This window comes from Eulemur rufifrons, chromosome 29 (assembly GCF_041146395.1).
Source record: "Eulemur rufifrons isolate Redbay chromosome 29, OSU_ERuf_1, whole genome shotgun sequence".
NCBI lineage: Eukaryota > Metazoa > Chordata > Mammalia > Primates > Lemuridae > Eulemur > Eulemur rufifrons.
Genome location: NC_091011.1, coordinates 84,630,252 through 84,649,705, shown reverse-complemented (window position 1 = coordinate 84,649,705; position 19,454 = coordinate 84,630,252). Strand labels below are relative to the sequence as shown.

Sequence of the window (19,454 nt, the reverse complement as noted above, 5' to 3'; positions counted from 1 at the left end):
TTAATTTAGAAGCAAAGTATGTACTTGTGTATATAGTAACATGACGGTGAAATTTCTGTCCTTAATTTTGTCTTGTTTTCAAATGTGACTAAAAATTAATACAATCACTTTGACTATTTTTGTTTTAAACTTGATAAACAAGGGAGATAGACCTCAGCATTTTTTTGGCCCACCCCTACTTCCTGAAAATGATTTTTTTTTTGATCTTTCTACTATGTAATTGTCTTATGTTGCAAATTTTAAAAAGCGTATTTGGCATCACCACTAAGGAAGTAGTAAGTAAAAGGAAGTAAAATTCAAGCACTGCCTTTGGGGTAAGTTAGAAGAGAGCAAAACTTGGCTGACCATCTGAAGATCCAAACTGAGACCCTGCTGTGTCATTGACTACCTTTTTGCAGAGAGTTTTGAATTTGATTTATCTGTAAAGTATTTAATTTTAATGATTCCTTCTAGCTGTGAAATCTAATAATCTGAGAGACTTTGAGGAGACTTTTGATGCCTTTTTACTTTGTTTCTCTTCACTTCCTCTGTTAAAGTGATCATCAGATACCAGATATTTCAGTTCAGACTAATTGAATCAGAATCGTTAGAGATGGAGTCTGAATATATACTTCAATATATATATTTATACTTATATATTTATTTTTTATTAATAAAAGCTCCGTAGTACTTGATTCCAACTGGTTGGGTTAATTTCAAAACATTTATTCCTAAGAAATCTATAATTTCACCATAGATTTCAAAACTGTTTAGGACTGGACCTTTAAAAAAATTAATGAGACATGTTTATGTGAGAATATATATTAATGAATTTTTATCTATGGGGATTTACACACACAACATTGCCTTCTAGAGATAACATCCCGATTGTGTTACAAGACCTAATATGTATTAGTGCTTCTCCCATTTTTAATCTGGTGCTTTTCAATCAACTACATGGTGTTTATGTACTTTAGTGTCTTGATTTCTCTTTCTGTCAACATTATGACTATTTTCAGTGTTTGAACTATAGGCATAGGTAGTCTTCCAACTCTTAGCCTTTTCAAACATGGTTGTCAACCTTTGTTTTTGCCTCTCTCATTCTTTAGTTTAGTTCAGATTATATTATCTGCTTTTCTTTGCTTCTATCCTTGAGAAGTAAATTGGTATCTTCAACTTTTCAGAGACCTTTCTAGTTTTTCCCCTCACTAGGCAACTTCTGCCCCACTGTGTTGTACTGTAGAAATAGTTTTTAAAAATCTTTCCCATTGAAAATGAAATGAACAACAAGCCCTTTGCTTCAAAATGCAGTTTTTTTAGTGTTGCAAAAAGAGGTTGATTTAAGGAATCCCATAGGGTTTGGGGTTTTGGGTTTTTTTTGTTGTTGTTGTTTTGTTTTTTTTGAGACAGAGTCTCGCTCTGTTGCCCAGGCTAGAGTGAGTGCCGTGGCATCAGCCTAGCTCACAGCAACCTCAAACTCCTGGGCTCAAGCAATCCTCCTGCCTCAGCCTCCCGAGTAGCTGGGACTACAGGCATGTGCCACCATGCTCACCTAATTTTTTCTATATATATTTTTAGTTGACCAGATAATTTCTTCCTATTTTTAGTAGAGACGGGGTCTCGCTCTTGCTCAGGCTGGTCTCTAACTCCCGACCTCGAGTGATCCACCCGCCTTGGCCTCCCAGAGTGCTAGGATTACAGGCGTGAGCCACCGCACCTGGCCATTAATTTGTTTTTAAATGAAAAAGCCCTATGCAGTGTGTCACCCAGCCATCTTAGATATGATATCATTAGGACCTGGAAATTCTTGTCCAGATAATAGAATGAATGTGTCTCACTCTTCTTTGGTAAATGTGGTATTTATTACTAGTAAAGTTTGTTTTCCTTTTCTCAGCAGTTACCTTCATGGCATGATAACGGGTGCGTGAATGTTGCAAGTAAAACAAATTTGTTAATATGGACCGCACCTTAAGCAAACAGCTTGCTGAGGAAGGAGGTTCTACATTTGATACTAGTGGAGTTGTGAGAACTCTGACCTGTTGGTAGTAGTCTAGGGATGTATCTTTTCTGTCCAGCCATTAGAGATCTAAGGAGTTCATGGTCACTGGAATTTTTAAATATACTTTTTCTTTCTGTTGAAGTTATACATGTATTTGCAGGAACTCTCCCATATTTCTTTTCTGCTTTTCCGCTTATAATATCAGGTTTGACTAAAACATAATTGATTTTTTAATTTAATTATTAAAATAATAAATTGAGACAAATATACTAAAACTGAGTGGAACATGAGTATACTGGTATCTTGCCATAATTCTTATTTTTCAGCAGCTATTTTTGAATTGTTGACACAATTAGCATCTTCGATAAAACTTTCACAGATAAAGCATATGGTGTTACGAATCAGGGCTTATAAAACTGCAATTTGGGGTGTTGGACAAGATGATGTAAATTATTCTAATCAGTTGTAATCCAGAAACATCCTTAAGATTTATTCTCTATGTAATAACATTCTCATATATTGCTCTGGACATTAGCAAGACTGACCTCACTTATATTGAAAATTTTTATTTAGTGCTCTTTAATGGTAGTGTCTGGGAAGATGAACCAAGATCTAGACACTAAAATTTTTCCTTTGTAATATCTTGCTTTCATCCTTTTGTTTCTGTTACCACCTCTTGCTCTCAACTTGAAGCCCTTATTCCTATATTATAAGAATAGTGGAAGTTTATTTTAAAATTATCTGTATTATGTTCCAGTCTGTACTTTGTGCCACCACCAAATTAATCTTTCTGGAACTCTGCTTGATTTCTGTGCTCAGAAATTTTCCATTGGTCTTTGGAGTCTGGCCTCTGTCTACCTTTCTATCCTTACCTTCCCATTTTTATTCCATCCATGCTATTTGTTAGCTATATTAATTCCTTAACTCTGTCCTACCCTGTATGTAACCTTTTGACCCTTGATACAGGTACTATTCCTATCTTTAATGCTGTCCCTTTCCCTTTTTTCTTTCCTTCTCCTAATCTATAAATCTTTTTAAGGAACTACTTAAATTTGAACTCCCCTAGGAAACTTTCCCTAATTGCCTCACTTGTGGTAGCTTCACTTTATTCTGAAGATTTATGGCATTTTTTTGTTTAAACAGTTCATTCAATAGCAGACACTAGCTGATATTTGTTTGGTCTGCACCTGTCTTGTTTCCCCAAATATCTCTAAACTTAGTGTGCTCAGAACTGTATCTTAAAATAATTTGTGATACCCACATTACTTTATATTCATTGATTCATTGATATTTTATGGATAATAAGAAGGTGCTCTTCAAGTAAACTTCACATCTGTTTGCTAGAATCAAGAGTCTCTGGCAATATCTCTGCAGAAGATACACCTGGGATTCAGATTGTGTACTAGCCATTGTTAAATTTTTTTAGAGCAATTAAACATAGTACCAGTAAGTTATCTGTTTGAAAGGTGACTTCGTATATATTTCTAGAGAATAAAATAATTTTGAGAAATTTGGAATTTTAATTCTTTTTCCTGTAATATTGTATCAGAGCAACACATTTGAGGTAATAACAACACAGGCATGTGCCGCATAACGACATTTCTGTCAATGGTTGACTGCATATGTGATGGTGGTCCCATAAGAATATAAATACCGTATGATTACTATACCTTCCTATGTTTAGATATACAAATGCTTACTTACCATTGTGTTATAGTTGCCTACAATATTCAGTACAGTAACAAGCTGTACAGGTTTGCAGCCTAGGAACAATAGGCTATCCCATCTAGGTTTACGTAAGTACACTCTGATGTTTGCGCATGACAGAATCACCTAGTGGCGCATTTCTCAGAATGTATTCCATCGTTAAGCAACACGTGGCTGTACTTATTTTTTGTTTGTGTGGTGAGTTAAAGTTAGTTATAGAAATGATGTCACTAGGTCAGAGTTGCATTGCTTGTAAAGATTTTATTTTTTCTTTAAGTCAGATGAGCTAAAATGGACTTGAAGTGAGCAATGCTGTCTTACTGTTCCATGGTGCTGCATTTTCTCCATATGGAAGTAAAACATTAATATTTTTGTTTGACTCAAGTTTGCACAGAAGTGTGTTTCATTTGTCTAATTTGTGTGTGTGTATATATGTATATCAATATGTATACACATGCCTTCTCTAGGGTTATGATTAGTATATAGAAGTATTAAATTTATTGCTCTTAAATACCTGTAGAGCACGTTTCAATAACTTTTGTGTCCTCTGTCAAACACCTAGAAAAACGGGTCATTACTTTTTCAGAAACTGTAATGGGGAATGCGTTTATCACATGCGCAAAACCAAGTGATAGACTAGACTTTTGGTCTATTAATTGGAATAGTATCTGTTGTAAGCAGTAGTTTTTTTCCCATAAGCTATTATTTCACCCATTGTTTTTGGAGAATCTAATTAGAATGTAAGTTCCTCAGTGGTAGGGATCTTATCTTATATGGGTTGAATATCTCTTATCTGAAATGCTTGGGATCAGAAGTGTTTAGGATGTTGGATTTTTTCAGATTTTGAGATATTTGCATTGTACTTACCAGCTGAGCATCCCAAATCTGAAAATTGGATATCCCAAATGCTCCATTGGGCATTTTCTTTGAGTGTCACATCAGTACACGAAAAGTTTAGAATTTTTGAGCAGTTCAGGTTTTGAATTTTCAGATTTGAAATCTGAAATACTTCTTTGTGTCCTCAACATTTAACCTAATATTTTACTTCACAGTACTTCGATAAACATTTATTAAGATGGTAAAATGTTTTATTTTTCTGGCTTTTAAGGAGTTTGTTTTTATTTTAGGAGAATGACTGTATTCTGATTTTATTCGATTTGTTTTCTTTTTACAGCCCCATTGACAAACCTTCAGATTCTCTCAGTATAGGGAATGGTGATAATTCCCAGCAGGTAAGATTCGGATACAGTAACACTTGATTTTTCTGCCATACTCTCAAAACAGGGTATTCTTTGCAAGTGTATTTTTGTGAAAAATATTTTAAATACTGACACAATTTAAAAACACTTTTGAGGGACATCTTTATTAAGTGTATTATAATTAGTCTTCTTTTCTTCCACAGACTGTATAGATTAATCCTTTCTTGATGACTCAGAATTATCATTATGACCATATATTATTGTACTATATGGTAATACATCAGTATCCTTAAAGTCTGCTAATGTTACTAGTCTTTTTGACCCCACACCAAATGGCCCCAGGCTAGCATGCCTTTTGAGTTCTTGCTTTTAAAAGCTATATTCCTACTACACATTCCCCTTGTTCTTTGCTGCCAACTTTAATTTTCTATTTCACTCAATATACTTGCCTATAACAGTTTTCTTCCTTAGTTTCTCCCAAATGACTATCAGCTTTGAATGATAAACCAGATAAGTTGTTCAAAGTTGCATCCACTGTGAAACTGAGGTGCTGACCATTAGAGCATGGTTTGCATTGTCTTGTCTTATTTTTTTTTTTTTTTTGAGACAGAGTCTCACTCTGTTGCCCAGGCTAGAGTGAGTGCCGTGGCGTCAGCCTAGCTCACAGCAACCTCAAACTCCTGAACTCAAGCGATCCTCCTGTCTCAGCCTCCCGAGTAGCTGGGACTACAGGCATGCGCCACCATGCCCGGCTAATTTTTTCTATATATATTTTTAGCTGTCCATATAATTTCTTTCTATTTTTTAGTAGAGATGGGGTCTCGCTCTTGCTCAGGCTGGTCTCGAACTCCTGAGCTCAAACGATCCGCCCACCTCGGCCTCCCAGAGTGCTAGGATTACAGGCGTGAGCCACCGCGCCCGGCCTTGTCTTGTCTTATTGTTCAGGGAGCTTTTTTCCTGCTAGTTTTTCACTGCTTAAGTTTCTGTGTATCTTACATTGGCAAAATAAATGTAGTTCTAATCTCTTCCATAAAGAATGACCAGATCCCCACAGTATTTGTGAATAACTTCGAGATCTAAAATAGGGTACTTTTCCAAACTTTTTGCTCAGAAATTTCATAAAAGAATTTGAAAATCTTTATATCACCTTGTATATTTTAGGTTCACATTAAAATTTTTTCATAAGTTAAAAGTAGGTATTCCAACATATTATAAATATTGGTAATTTTAAATAAAGTGTTACATTGCCTTTTAAATAAGAAATTGAATGTTTTGATACTCCATCATAATGTTTTGATCATAATCATATTTTGTTACTCCATGCATTTTTTATCAAAAAAAAAAAAAAGGCGAAAGATTTATACGATCTGAAGAGAAACCAGAGTATCCATGCATTTTTTAAAATACACAAGCTCTCCTTTAACAATCGGAAATTTTACATCATTTCTTTTTCTCTGTGAACTCATTTTTCTATTTCTATTGCCATCGTAGAGTTTTTTTTTTTTGATGTAATATAGTTTTTGCTTGAAAAGCATACATTTCTCTCAAAAATAGGCATTTAAATTTCTGAATGAAATAAAAATATTTTGCTGTCACAGGCTTTAAATGCCAATTTTTCTCTTCTGAAATTTTATTAGTATTGAGCTGATTTGAACAACTTATACAAGTGTAGATCTTTATAAAAACCATTAAACATAAATATTGAAATTAGAAATTCATCTCCTAATGAGATAGATAGGGCCATTTTAAAATTAGTTTTTATATATCCCTAGGTGAATATTACATAGTGGTAAAATGAGACAAGTTTCAGCAGCAATCCTAGCTATATTTTTCATTTTTTTATGATATAAGTATTGAGACATTTTGTTCATATAAATAAGTAGATGGAAAAAGGAGGAGTATTGTATTAGTATCACTCAAATTTTTGAATTCCTTCTGTATTAAATACCTAAGAATCATATATAAAGACTTTTTTTTTTTTTTTTAGACAGAGTCTCACTCTGTTGCCCTGGGTAGAGTGCAGTGGTGTCATTATAGCTCACTTGCAACCTCAAACTCCTGGGCTCAAGTGATCCTCCTGCCTCAGCCTCCTAAGTATCTGGGAGTTCAGGCATATGCCTCAACACCCAGCTAATTTTTCTATTTTCAGGAGAGATGGGGTCTCATTCTTGCTTAGGCTGGTCTCAAACTCCTGAGCTCAAGCAGTCCTCCCACCTGGCTTCCCAGAGTGCTAGGATTACAGGCGTGAACCACTGCACTCTGCCAAGACTCCTTATAAAATTATTTTTTAAGGATGTGTCTTGTGACAGCTTAATCTCTTTCTTCAATTTTGTTGAAAACTAAAATATTGGGAATCACCTAGTTTGCAAAACAGTCTAGTCATTAGAGTCAGTTACTCTCTTATCACCAATCCAAATATTTCTAATAATTTGTATTTGGTCCCTGGAAAGTTTTCATTCTTGAGCAAAATACTATAGTGAAATCTCAGAAAATGAGAAATAATTCTTTTCTTTGTGAAAAAGGAGAGGAGACTTGTTTACTCTTTTCAGCTGGATTAATTTCTAAAAAGAGTACATATGTAAGTTAATGATTTAATTGATATTCTGAAACTCCATGCTTTCATTACAAAGTCTTCAAGTACCCTGTTTTGAAGACAACCACTATTCTAACCCATTTAGTTGCAGACCTTTTAAATTGTGGTTTATTAAAATGTATAAACATGTATTGATTTTTTTTTTTTCCTTTTTGATTCAGATATCTAACAGTGATACGCCCTCACCACCACCTGGTTTATCAAAATCCAATCCAGTCATCCCCATCAGTTCATCCAATCACAGTGCACGGTCTCCTTTTGAAGGAGCAGTAACAGAGTCACAGTCGTTATTCTCAGACAATTTTCGCCATCCCAACCCTATCCCAAGTGGGCTTCCTCCTTTCCCCAGCTCCCCACAGACTTCTAGTGACTGGCCTACAGCACCAGAACCACAGAGCCTCTTCACATCAGGTATATGATATTACTATCGAGCACTAATCTTGACATATTGTTGATAGACTGACAAGACTGATATGAAATGAAACCCATTGGTAAATATGTTTTTATCCTTTTTCTCTCCACTCCCTTTTTATAAAACTATAAACATTTAAACCACACGGAATTAGATGGTTAGATAAATTGTTATATGACCTAGAAATTAATGTGTTAAAAGATTCCTCTAGAAATCAAGGGTAATTTATTTCCCAGTAATAAAAACCTTATTCTTCTGGGAATTATTGAGGACTTACATTTTTAATCAGATTTGTATTTGTATAGTTAAATTTAAGATTTTTTTCCCTCCAGCTGACAAAGAGGTAATTTATTTAGTAGTAACAGCTGTGTTTTGGCATTTTTGAGCCATTTCCATGTATATTCATTCTAAATTCTCTTGTTAATGTGAAAGATAGCATAAAAGTAACAAAAACTATATGGATTTATATAGATAGTTTATTAAATTATATTTTTTCTTAGTGGTATATGAAGCATATATTCAAAATTATACTTTCATAAGTACATTTTTAAAAATAAACTTTACTAATTAAAATCTGTTAGATTATTTATTTCATTTAAATGACTTATACTAGTTTGATTATCAGTGGTTAAGAATATAATTTGGGTATCAAGTACATTTTTCCCCTTGATGGGCAAAATCAGTCTGTATCATTCCGTTTTTGAAGTTAGTAACTTAAGTATGAAACCACTGCTAGAAGTATATAAAGCCTTTTGTAATTACGTGATCTTAATGTGTTAAGAAGTCATACAGATTTTGCGCACACTTGATTTTATCCTGTAATATGACATGTTTAGCTTTCACTAGTGTGGATACTCATTAAGTTTGAAAGTGAATTATGTAATTGATATTCGTCACTATTTTTCTTCCCAACAGAAACAATTCCAGTATCGTCCTCTACAGACTGGCAAGCAGCATTTGGCTTTGGTTCTTCTAAACAACCAGAGGATGACTTGGGTTTTGATCCCTTTGATGTCACTCGAAAAGCCTTAGCAGACCTGATTGAGAAAGAACTGTCCGTCCAAGACCAACCTTCCCTTTCACCCACATCTCTTCAGAACTCCTCTTCACACACTACAACCGCCAAAGGTCCAGGCTCTGGATTCCTGCATCCTGCTGCACCTACAAATGCCAACTCTCTCAATAGTACCTTTTCAGTCTTGCCACAGAGGTTCCCTCAATTTCAGCAGCACCGAGCGGTTTATAATTCATTCAGTTTTCCAGGCCAGGCAGCCCGCTATCCTTGGATGGCCTTTCCACGCAATAGCATCATGCACTTGAACCACACAGCAAACCCCACCTCAAATAGTAATTTCTTGGACTTGAATCTCCCGCCACAGCACAACACAGGTCTGGGAGGGATCCCTATAGCAGGTAGGTTCATTTAAAGCCTTTGAGAATTTGTGAATAACTCATGCTTTCAGGTTGTTGGGTGGGCAGGGAGGGAACTATTGAATAACAAAGATTACTTATGATTAGTCTTGGAAATTTCAAAGTCTATATCGTAATCTAAAAAATACTTAATTGGATAAATGCCTTGTAATATTGAGCTTTATAAGGATGGTGGAGTATTATACCTAGTAATTGTTTGGAAGCATTTTACTTAATAGGATAGTTACCAGACTTTCATATGGTATATAAATGCAAAAAGAAAAAAAATGGTCTTTGAAATTATGATGCTGTTAAGTCCAACACCATGGTAAAAATTCAGATTTTACATTCTAAAAGTAAAGTGGTTAAAAAAAATTTTTTTTATTGATAATTAATGAGAGCATGAGGGATAAAGCCACTCTCTAACTACTTTTGGCAATTACTTATTTTGACTGAAACACACATACACACACTTCAAAACTGTGCTTATATATTAATATTTAATATTTGAGAACTCTGGTTATTAATGTTTCATATGAGCATATCACATGTTACAGACATATCCTTCTGTGAAAAAGAAATTATTCAAGGAAAGGTATTTTCCCATTTGTCATGTTTTTATTTCTGGGGAAAAATATTAGGTATATATAAGGTAATATAAATTTGATGCCAGAATACAAATACTTCTGGTTTTGTACTGCTACCCTTGAAGGTTTCAGAACTTTTGGGTTTTAATATTCGGTATAATATTTTTTAGATGAAGTATATTCTATATCTAAGGAAGTCATTCTTGTTAATAGTATTCTTATTTAATTTGGGCTTTAGAGATGTGGAAAGAAACAAGTTTTTTCCTCTCATGATTCTCTCGAGAACAGAATAGTTCCTCACTCTGTTAGAATAGTTCCTTGCATAATTCATATAATCTGTTTTTATCCCTGTCATGGTATTTAAGGTATGGCTTGGCACAGTGTTATTGTAATAGTGTGTTATTCCCAACAAGATGTTCATTCTCTTGTTTTTAGTAAAATTGATGAATTTAGAAAGATCCATCAAAATTCTTAGTCTCTATTTCCCTTGGGACTAACAACATTTCATGTTCTAGACAAGTAGCTAGATTAAGAGAGTATAGTTTGTAGCTATTGACATAGGGAAGTTAACAGTTGTTACAGTGAAGATAATTTACATAAGCTTGTTAGTGCCTAATGTAGTGATTTGCACATTGATGATACAATATTTGGTCATTTAACTTTAGTAGTTTGTAGGCAATCCAGAGTGACGTTTTTAAGTCCTCTCATCTCCATGTTATTCATTTGTGAAACATTGTGTTCAGTTCCTAGTCTTTTTTTATTTCTTCCATTCAAGATAGCATATTAGAAAGTAATTCTCTTTTGTTTTGCTTTGTTTTAATCATTTAGAAGTGTGGCATTTTAATAACTAGTACTGTATCTCATAACCGATTATAACATTAAAAGTTAAAGTTCCCAGAAATAAAGTATTAAACCAATTACAGGGAATACTTGGGTTCCTATTTGCCCTACAATAAACTAGGCCATATGGGGGATACAAAAGAAGTATAAAATATGGGTACTATTTTCAGGTACTTTATAGTATAGTTGAAGAGGTAAAATTAAAATCATATATGAAAGTGGTAACTATTTGTGTGATACTGGAATCTGAGAGACATCAATGTAGCCTATCATTGTTGGGGAGGCTTCATCATAGAAGTAGGAATTGATCTACTGTGGTGTCTTGGATTTGGATTAGCAGCAGGGGAAGAGAAAGGCCTTTTATGTTGATGGAAACCTCCTGAGGCATAAAGGCATAAAGGCAAAAATTAGTATGTCATTATATTAAGAAGCAATACAACTGCCTTCTGTAACAGGAGGTGCTTCTTAAATTGTGTAGATACAACGGATGAGAAGATGAGGAGCTCTGACAACGAGGCAAGACAGTGTGGACTTGGTATGATAGGAAGTAGGATGCCTTTGTGGGACTCTAGTTCTTAGTTGTCTTCATTTTGTACTTTTATTTGACTTACTACATGACCATCTTTGATAAATTATCTCTTCTTCCAATTTCATAATCTATTGTCCCTTAGCACTGAAGAGCAGTTTTAACCCAAATATTTCAAGCCAGTAGATATTCTGGAAATGCCACACTGGTAATGAGAAATCTCTGATTTGTGAGTGTGGTTGTCCTCATGTTAGTAATTTGAAATCTTCATCTAAAGTAGATACTTTATGAAAAAATATGGCATTAAATATGTCCCTATCTTTGTGGGTTTTGTTTTGTTTTTAATTTTACCATATACTCAACCATAGAGCATTAAAAACTTTTTTTCCAGAGATGCTAAAAATTAAGTCACCAGCTTTAAGTTCTAAATCATTGTTGTATTTGGTGGAGAATGGGGAGAGTTTACTTCACATTTTCAGTTTTTGTCTATGCAGACTTGTTTGGTGTTTAAATGGGGACTTGTGGCTAAGCTTATGATTAGATTATTTTTAAGGCTCTGGTGACTAGAGAAATTTTAGTTTTAATGTACTAAAATATTTAAAATTGTTATCAAGAGTCACACCAGAATCCTCTCATGGCTTACAAATATTTGGCATGTACCTCAGAAAACTGAATGTGCCAAACCTTAGGGCAGAATAGTTGTATAATTGTAGCCAGATAATTCAGGATTTTCAGTAATTATTAGAAATGACAGAAAGTAAAAATGTAGAAAACTATATGCATCTTAATGTGTCTAATTTGAAGCAACTTAATACCTAGGTAATATTTGCCTAAAGTGGTAACTTAGTTATACTTGAGTTGAGCTATTGAAAGGGGTTCAACTTAGTATCCTCCAGCAATTATTCTGGTACCTTCTACAGGATACCTGTTCATTAAATGCTTACTGTTTCTGTGGGACCTGCTCCTTTTAAACTAATACTACCGTGGGAAAGGCATGTATTTTTATTCTTTAGCTATGTAGAGCAAAATAGGGTTCCTGACCTGTAGGAGCAAATCAGAGGTGGCAGTCACTTACATATCATACATTTACAGCTTTCATTTATTATATATTTGTACTTAAATTCTTATTTTTGGTTTGTTTCAGTTAATTATTAAAGATTGATATATCTGAAACCTGTCATGGGAAGAACAGTTGCCAGAGGTTTAATAGAAATGCAGCTTCCCTTTCCTTTGTCTGATTGAAAACATTTTTGAGTTTAAAATTAGTTATTTCCTTAATTAGGTGAAATCTTTTTAGCAGCATTTTTTGGGCTTTACATTTGGTTTGCTAAGTTTAGAAGAATTTTTCAAATAAATATTCTTGGGGGAAAATTTGATTAGTGGGCAGTTATAGTAAGTCCATTATGCATTCTTTTTTTATTATTGGAACCATACACCTTTGTTATAAAAAGTGACGTATCTTATCCTAAAAAGCGACTTACGCAATTCCTTCATTTTAGGAATGGCAAAGCTGTGTTCCAGAAAGCTTACATAATTTGTTACAGGTCACATATTTAATTAGTAGTGGAATTAGAATAAGAATCCAGATCTTAAATTCAGTAACGGAAAAGTTTTTGCACTACAACAATGATACTCTCCCTCATAAATGAAGCTCACTGGCATGTGTTTTAACTTGGCTTTCTTCCCGTGGTAATTGATTTTGCTCTCACACACTTGCAAGTCCCTTTTTATCAACGGTATCTATTCATGAGACAAATTGGCCCAGCTCAGAGATATGTGGCCTATAGTTACAAAATAGAATGGACTTTATTGACTTCAGTCTCTTGCTTAGTCTTCATTAGTATCATGTTCTCACCAAGAACTCTAGGCTAAAACTTGCTTCACAGTCTCATTGCTATGTACTTGGGGTTTATAAGCATCTTTGCCAATTTGCTGAAAAACTATGAGATAACCTGTTCTATGGATTGAAAGACTCCATTTCTACACTTTGTCAGTTATCTTTTCAAATGTAATTTTGCAGATTTGTTTTTCAAAGAACTCTTTGCCAAGTTGTTTTTATTCCGTAATTATAAAAATTATTTGGAAAACAAATAATAGTAGGTCTAAGTCTGTAAGCATTGTTGTTTCAAGATACTTCGAAAAATATTTGAAACTGTTTAGGATTGGATTTTTTTCATGTTTTTATTAATTCAGATTTTATTTATGAGAGGGCATTTTTCTTTAAATTGTCTTTGTTTCTATATTAACTATTTTATCAGTGACTTGATTGAATTTTGAGTCGCGTGTGAAACAAGTCACTTATAGTCAAATAATAATCAGTTATAATTAGGAGAACTGATATCATTTCTGTATAGTTCTCTGACCTAGAAGTAGTCATCTCACTTTCAGTCAATTGGATCATTATATTGTTAGTATTGTACTATTTTCCAGTTACTTCAGAAGTTCACATTGAATTTTCAGATTAGCTATGTCAATTTACTAAAGTTAATTTTTTACTAAGTTAATTTACTGAGTTAATATTTATATCAGTTATTTCATGTTTTTTAATACTACTTTGAAAACACAGATTTATAGTTTTCCTCTTTTTAAGAATCAGTTTTTTAGTTCTGTAAATCAAGTTTTAATTTTTTCACAAAATATTATTTACCCTTAGGAGTATCTATATTTATGAGGGGTCCAATTGGCTTGGAAAAGAATGGCTTTCCTGGTCTTTTCTCTTTTTTTTTTTTTGTAGTATACTTATAATCTAAATCTATTATATTTGTTCTTATCTTTGACAAAATTAAGGGTGTGTTTAGAGTATAACTACTTTCTAGGTACTTGATAAACTTATATTTTAAAATTCATGTCTTGTTTCACACCCAGATTCCATACATTAAGCATGTATTTTATATATGTATCAGTATTCCAAATATTGAGATCATTTTTAAAGGGACTGTTAACAAATCTAGTCACCCATAACTAGACCATGACTGACTTTTCCACAGGGGAAGAAGAGGTGAAGGTTTCGACCATGCCACTGTCAGCCTCTTCCCATTCATTACAACAAGGACAGCAGCCTACAAGTCTCCACACTACTGTGGCCTGACAACAGAACTGAGAGGAGAGGATTAGACTCTGGGGTGCTTGCATGGGCAACCGGATTTTTGCATGATTCCTTTCTGATTTTGCTTTTAATGTATACACCCAAAAGAGCCAATATAAACGTTCCTCATGCCTACAGTTAGCGTGTTACCTCATAGTTGCTGAAGTATTTCTTCATTAGGCCTTTAACATAATTTATTAGTATAATAATTTTGGCATTGTTTCTCATGAGTGATACTATTTTGAACTCATACAAATAAACTTGTAGTACTAATTAAGATCCCAGGTGAGATTAGCTAGAATTGTTCTTATTTTGGCTCTATTATTGAAAATATACAAAGGTAATCGTAGTTCCTTGTTTTCTGATATGTGAAAAATGGTAATATCCTAATCTACTCCTGAAAATTTTGAAAATTAAGAAGATAATGTCTATTGCATTCTTTGAATACTTAAGAAAGAATACATATAACATAAAATTGGTGGTGTCATTTAATGCTCAAAAGGATGTTGTCAGCAATTGTTTTTAGTTGTCTAGATTTATATCTTATATTATGCATTACATCTGTAGAAATTGTTTTGTTCTCTCTCATTTGCACATTTGCACTTTCTTTTGAATGGTTGTTAATTATACATAGATGGTTAAAAGATAATTATTATATTATAGCTTAAATGCAATATAATCTCTTTTCTAATGCACTGCCTAGTATACCAGGAAATGCCTCAAAAACAGAATTTCAACTTATAGTTGACTTATCAGAAACTTGAATATAGGGTAAACATTGTATGTGAGAAGCAACCATAGCAGTGTTTAACATTTTTATTGAACAAACAGTAATTCTGTGGGATATCTGTTTGGAAATTTCATTGCTTAATAATGAAAATGTGATAATAAGACAATATTATAAGTACCTGACCAGAATGAGACTAAGAAGAGAAGAGAGTGGGTGTCTTCTAAAATTAGGCCACCTAAGTTGTAATAGATAACCTTAGTTAATCAAGAGAATGGTAGAATACTTTATTAGGATATAATGTGAAGTGATGTTTTTGATAATACAGAATTTCTTGAAATAGTTTTAAAACTGATAATAAAAGAAAGAAACTGAACTCAGTTCTGACCAGTGGACAAAAGCTGATTCAGAAAACATGACCATATTCTGCCTAAATGAAGCATCTGGGAAGAAGGGGAAAGTCACACCTCCTCTTGAGATTTTAAAAAACAATTGTGATAAAAGGTATGCCTTAATTTGTTAAAAGGTATGACAGGGGTAATGTGAATACCAAAAAAGAAGCCTAGGGCCTAAGATAATAATAAAAAAATATGTTATTAGGAGATGATACTTGTGTTGGGGTTAGAATTTTCAAGGTTACCTCTTTATGTGGAATCTGGTTACTTTCTATTAGATATAATGCAACAAATTAAATGGCTTTATTCCAGGGTATATTGGGGTAAGCTAAAATCTATTCTTAGGTACCCTTAGATTTGATTAACAGGGTAGAAAAGCCGCTGTCTAGCCATTTAAGTGATTTTTGTAAAATTCAGCATAAATATTAGTCTAATTTCTATTTAGAAGTGATTTTAAGACATTATAAGAAAATTACCAGTTTAGAAAGTACCAATAAAATATTGTAGACTTATTAAACATTAGCCTTTTATTATATCCTAATTTAATTACGGTTTTCATTTTTGCTGTAAGAGACAGAGACTTCATTTATGTCTCCTGTGGGGCTAAGGCTCCTGGGCTTTATTAATAAACTCTGACTCCTTGTAATGATGCTTACTAGCTCATAGCTCTCTCCAGCCTTCAATGTAAGGCCTTTTGTTGTCTGGATCTTCTTAACGAAGATATAGCAGGTGGATAGCTCCCATTTTACTCACTTTTTGGTATTGAGAGATACACCTGTTAAATAAGGCTTTTTTCTTTATAGCTTTTCCTTTCCTTTCTCATTCATAACCAGTGCAGAAAAACTATCAGGTAGTTTGCCCAGACTTGCCAGATCCCTGAATAGAATCCGAAAACCGTCTCCCTGCCTGCTTCTCCTCCCTGCCTCCGTTTCCAGGCACACCATGAATGAAGAAAATGCTACTTGGGCAATTAGATTTCATCTTCTAAATTTTTATATATGGCTAAAGATAATCTTTTAACTCCATTTATAATTCTTCGACCTTGTAGACCTCACCTTTTGTTTACTTAATATTTTATTTAATACTGGTTTTTTTAATCTTAAAATCATAGTCATAATTAATTTTTCACTGAAGTACAGAAGAAATGACAGAACACATAAAAGAAAGCACCACATCACATAGCAAGCAAAATGAATCCAAAATGATGGCAAAGAATGAGAAATTCTTAAAAAGCTTCAAATTTGTTTAAGTCCTTAATCTTCAAAAAGTGACTTGTCTTTTCCTTAACCCAGGAATTTTTAACTTGGAGTTCAGAACTCTGAAAGTACATGCAAAATTGTGGGTTTGTCTGCATGTCCTTTTTTTTTTTTTTGTCTGTTACATATGTCCATTTTTAATAGATTTGTGAAAGATTTGATGACACCCCTTCCCCTTCAAGAAAAAGAGTTAAAAACTGCTGCCTTGCAGTGTTTTTAGTACCACTGTATGAAATAGAGTCTGAATAGACTGAATAGAGCACTGAATGATTTTAGTTGTGTGGTGAATGTCAAGTGCCTCTTTATTTTCTCAAAGATTTCATTAGAAAATATTTTCTGATTAATAATGCTTTCCTTTTCATTCTACTGTTGCATTTTGTTTTTCCAGCTTTTGTATAGTCTCCTCTTCTTTCAACAAAGCATTAATGAGATATTTGAGTACTATTCTGTGTAGTGACTTGAGCTAGATCTTAAGGGATACAAGGTTGAATAAAATACAGACCCTATCACCAACGATAACAGCCTAATGACAGTTTTATTTCACGTTATTTCTATCAGGTCAGCTCTTGATATACTTTAATCACAAGAACTACCGCAGCAGTCCAGGCTCCTATCAGTAACCGCTCTGACAGTGGCAACAAAGAGTATTGAGTACTTATTTATATTTGGAGGGAAGTGAAAAAACCTTCATAGGAAAGACGTACTTCATTATTCTAATTTATGTGTGTGTATGCTGATGTCTCTTACCCTTTACTTATCTCCCGGGGAATTAAGTAGAGCCTTCTATATCTGTGTTCCTTTAAAGAAAACAGTTTTAAAGCATGTTGTCTGTGCACATTTCTACTGACATGACCCCTCCTATTTGTATGGTATTCCAAGCACCTTGACAACTGCCAGAGCTCTCTTCTGCTGTGACACGGGTCCATAGGGAGGTACTCCCACAGAGACGTTGCCTGAGAAAGCCGAGACAAAGGAACAAATTGCAGGTGTATTGAAATCTTACAAAATGAAGACCACCAAGTTATTTATGTACATATATATAAACTGGGGGACATTTTATGTTGTGTTGAGTTGTAAGGTTTTGGATTTGTTGGGTCGTTTGATCACAAAGTCTTGCCAAATCTGCTTAATTGGCTTTGAGAGTTGGCTATCATACAATTGAAAATACAGTAACTTTTTCTTTTTAATTATCTTACAAAGAAGTGATAACTCCGAACAATGATATATGTCTATATTCTACAAAATTGGCCAAATTATCTGGTGTTAAGCTAGTCCTTCTACCCTTATTGCTGTGTCTCTATCTGAATGAGTACCTAATGTGTGCCTGCTTGTGCTAGATAAATAGCAGTAATACATGCAAGTATTCACACATGAAATGTTTAGTGAACAAATCAGACACTATGCTGATATAAAAGTTAAAGGTAGGAATTAGAGAAAGAAGTTATTGTGAGCTGGTACAGGGAGAAGCTTCATAAAAAGAGTGTGGGACTTTTTGACTTTGAAAGATGGCTTAAATTTAGATGAAGGCAGGAGAAAGCACAGTAAAGGATGCAGATTGAACCTAGGATGAGAGGGAGAAATTAACATGGTCTATAGGGGTTGGAAGGGAAGGACAGTAAGGAGGTAGATCTACTGAGGTATGCAGGTAAGCTGGGATAGATGTGCTTAAAGCCTTGAAAACTAGGAAGAAGAGTTTAGTCTTGATGTGGATATGGTCGAGGGGTAGAGAACTATAGATTCTTTGGCAAAGCTGTGACTTGATTGTAGCATTTTAAAAAGAGTAATTTGGTAATAGATTTGATCACGCTATTGGGACCAGTTAGACAACAATTCCAGTATGCCATTGCTGTCCAGTACAAATAAGAACAGTGTAGTTGGAATGGAGAAGAAATTATGAATTAGAAATTAGAAGCATGAGATCTGAGAAAAGGTCTTTAGGTTTGGGTAGGTCTCTGGTGATCCTTAAAAATGCAACTTTCATAGAAAGGTGCAAAATGGAAACCAGATTTTTAGAATTAATGAGGAAGTATCAGGGATGTGGATGCAGCAATTATTGACTACTTAGTTAAGACATTTGACAACAAAGGTGAAAAGAAAAACAAAATGCCGACTAGATGGGTGCTAGGTCTTAGAAGGCACTGCTTTACTATAAAGGAGAGACCTAAGTGTTTAAAGGCAGACCATACAGAGCCAATTAAGAGGAAGGGATCAAGTGTTTTAAAAAAGATAGATTGATTCAGTAGGATGGCAGATGTCTTCAGGTGGTGGGAGGAGATAGTCTCCTGAGATGAGGTTGTGGTTTAGCTTTAAGAGAGGTGGACCACCAGGAACTGCACCGTGGCTTGCGCCTGTAATCCCAGCTACTCAGGAGGCTGACGCAGGAGGATCAGCGTCAGCCTGGGCAACATAGCAAGACCTCGTCTCTAAAAATCAAATAAAAAACCCAGCCGTATGTTATTTAAAAAAGGAGAGAGATAGGTGGGCCGTATCTTCCTCGGTGATTTGTGAGAGCAATGAGAAGATCAGGGAAAGAGAAGGCAAGATTAGAGAAAATGAGAATAGATGAAGGGACTCATATCAGTAATTATTAGAATGCATTATTGTTTGAAAATGGGGATGAGAGGAGTTGGTAGCCTGTTAAAAAGGGAGATTAAAAATAGAATCTGTAAAAAAAAAAGCCCAGAAGTGCATTGGAAATAAATGAAAGAATTGCTGTGTAAAGAAAAGAGCTTAAAGATT

The 19,454-nt window shown here is 34.1% G+C and overlaps 1 protein-coding gene across 12 annotated transcripts in view; it reads left to right on the top strand.

Annotated features, from left to right (window-relative positions):
• Nucleotides 1–19,454, top strand: part of CNOT4 (CCR4-NOT transcription complex subunit 4) — a 123,472-nt gene that overhangs the window by 82,021 nt on the left and 21,997 nt on the right. For 10 of the 12 annotated variants that reach the window (XM_069462505.1, XM_069462503.1, XM_069462509.1 and 7 more), the window contains 3 exons: nt 4,860–4,917; nt 7,639–7,888; nt 8,805–9,302. In XM_069462505.1, coding sequence (XP_069318606.1) covers nt 4,860–4,917; nt 7,639–7,888; nt 8,805–9,302 — 806 coding nt within the window. Of the gene's footprint in view, nt 1–4,859; nt 4,918–7,638; nt 7,889–8,804; nt 9,303–14,239; nt 16,050–19,454 lie in introns of those variants that run through there. The other 2 variants (XM_069462511.1, XM_069462510.1) reach the window with 1 other exon arrangement.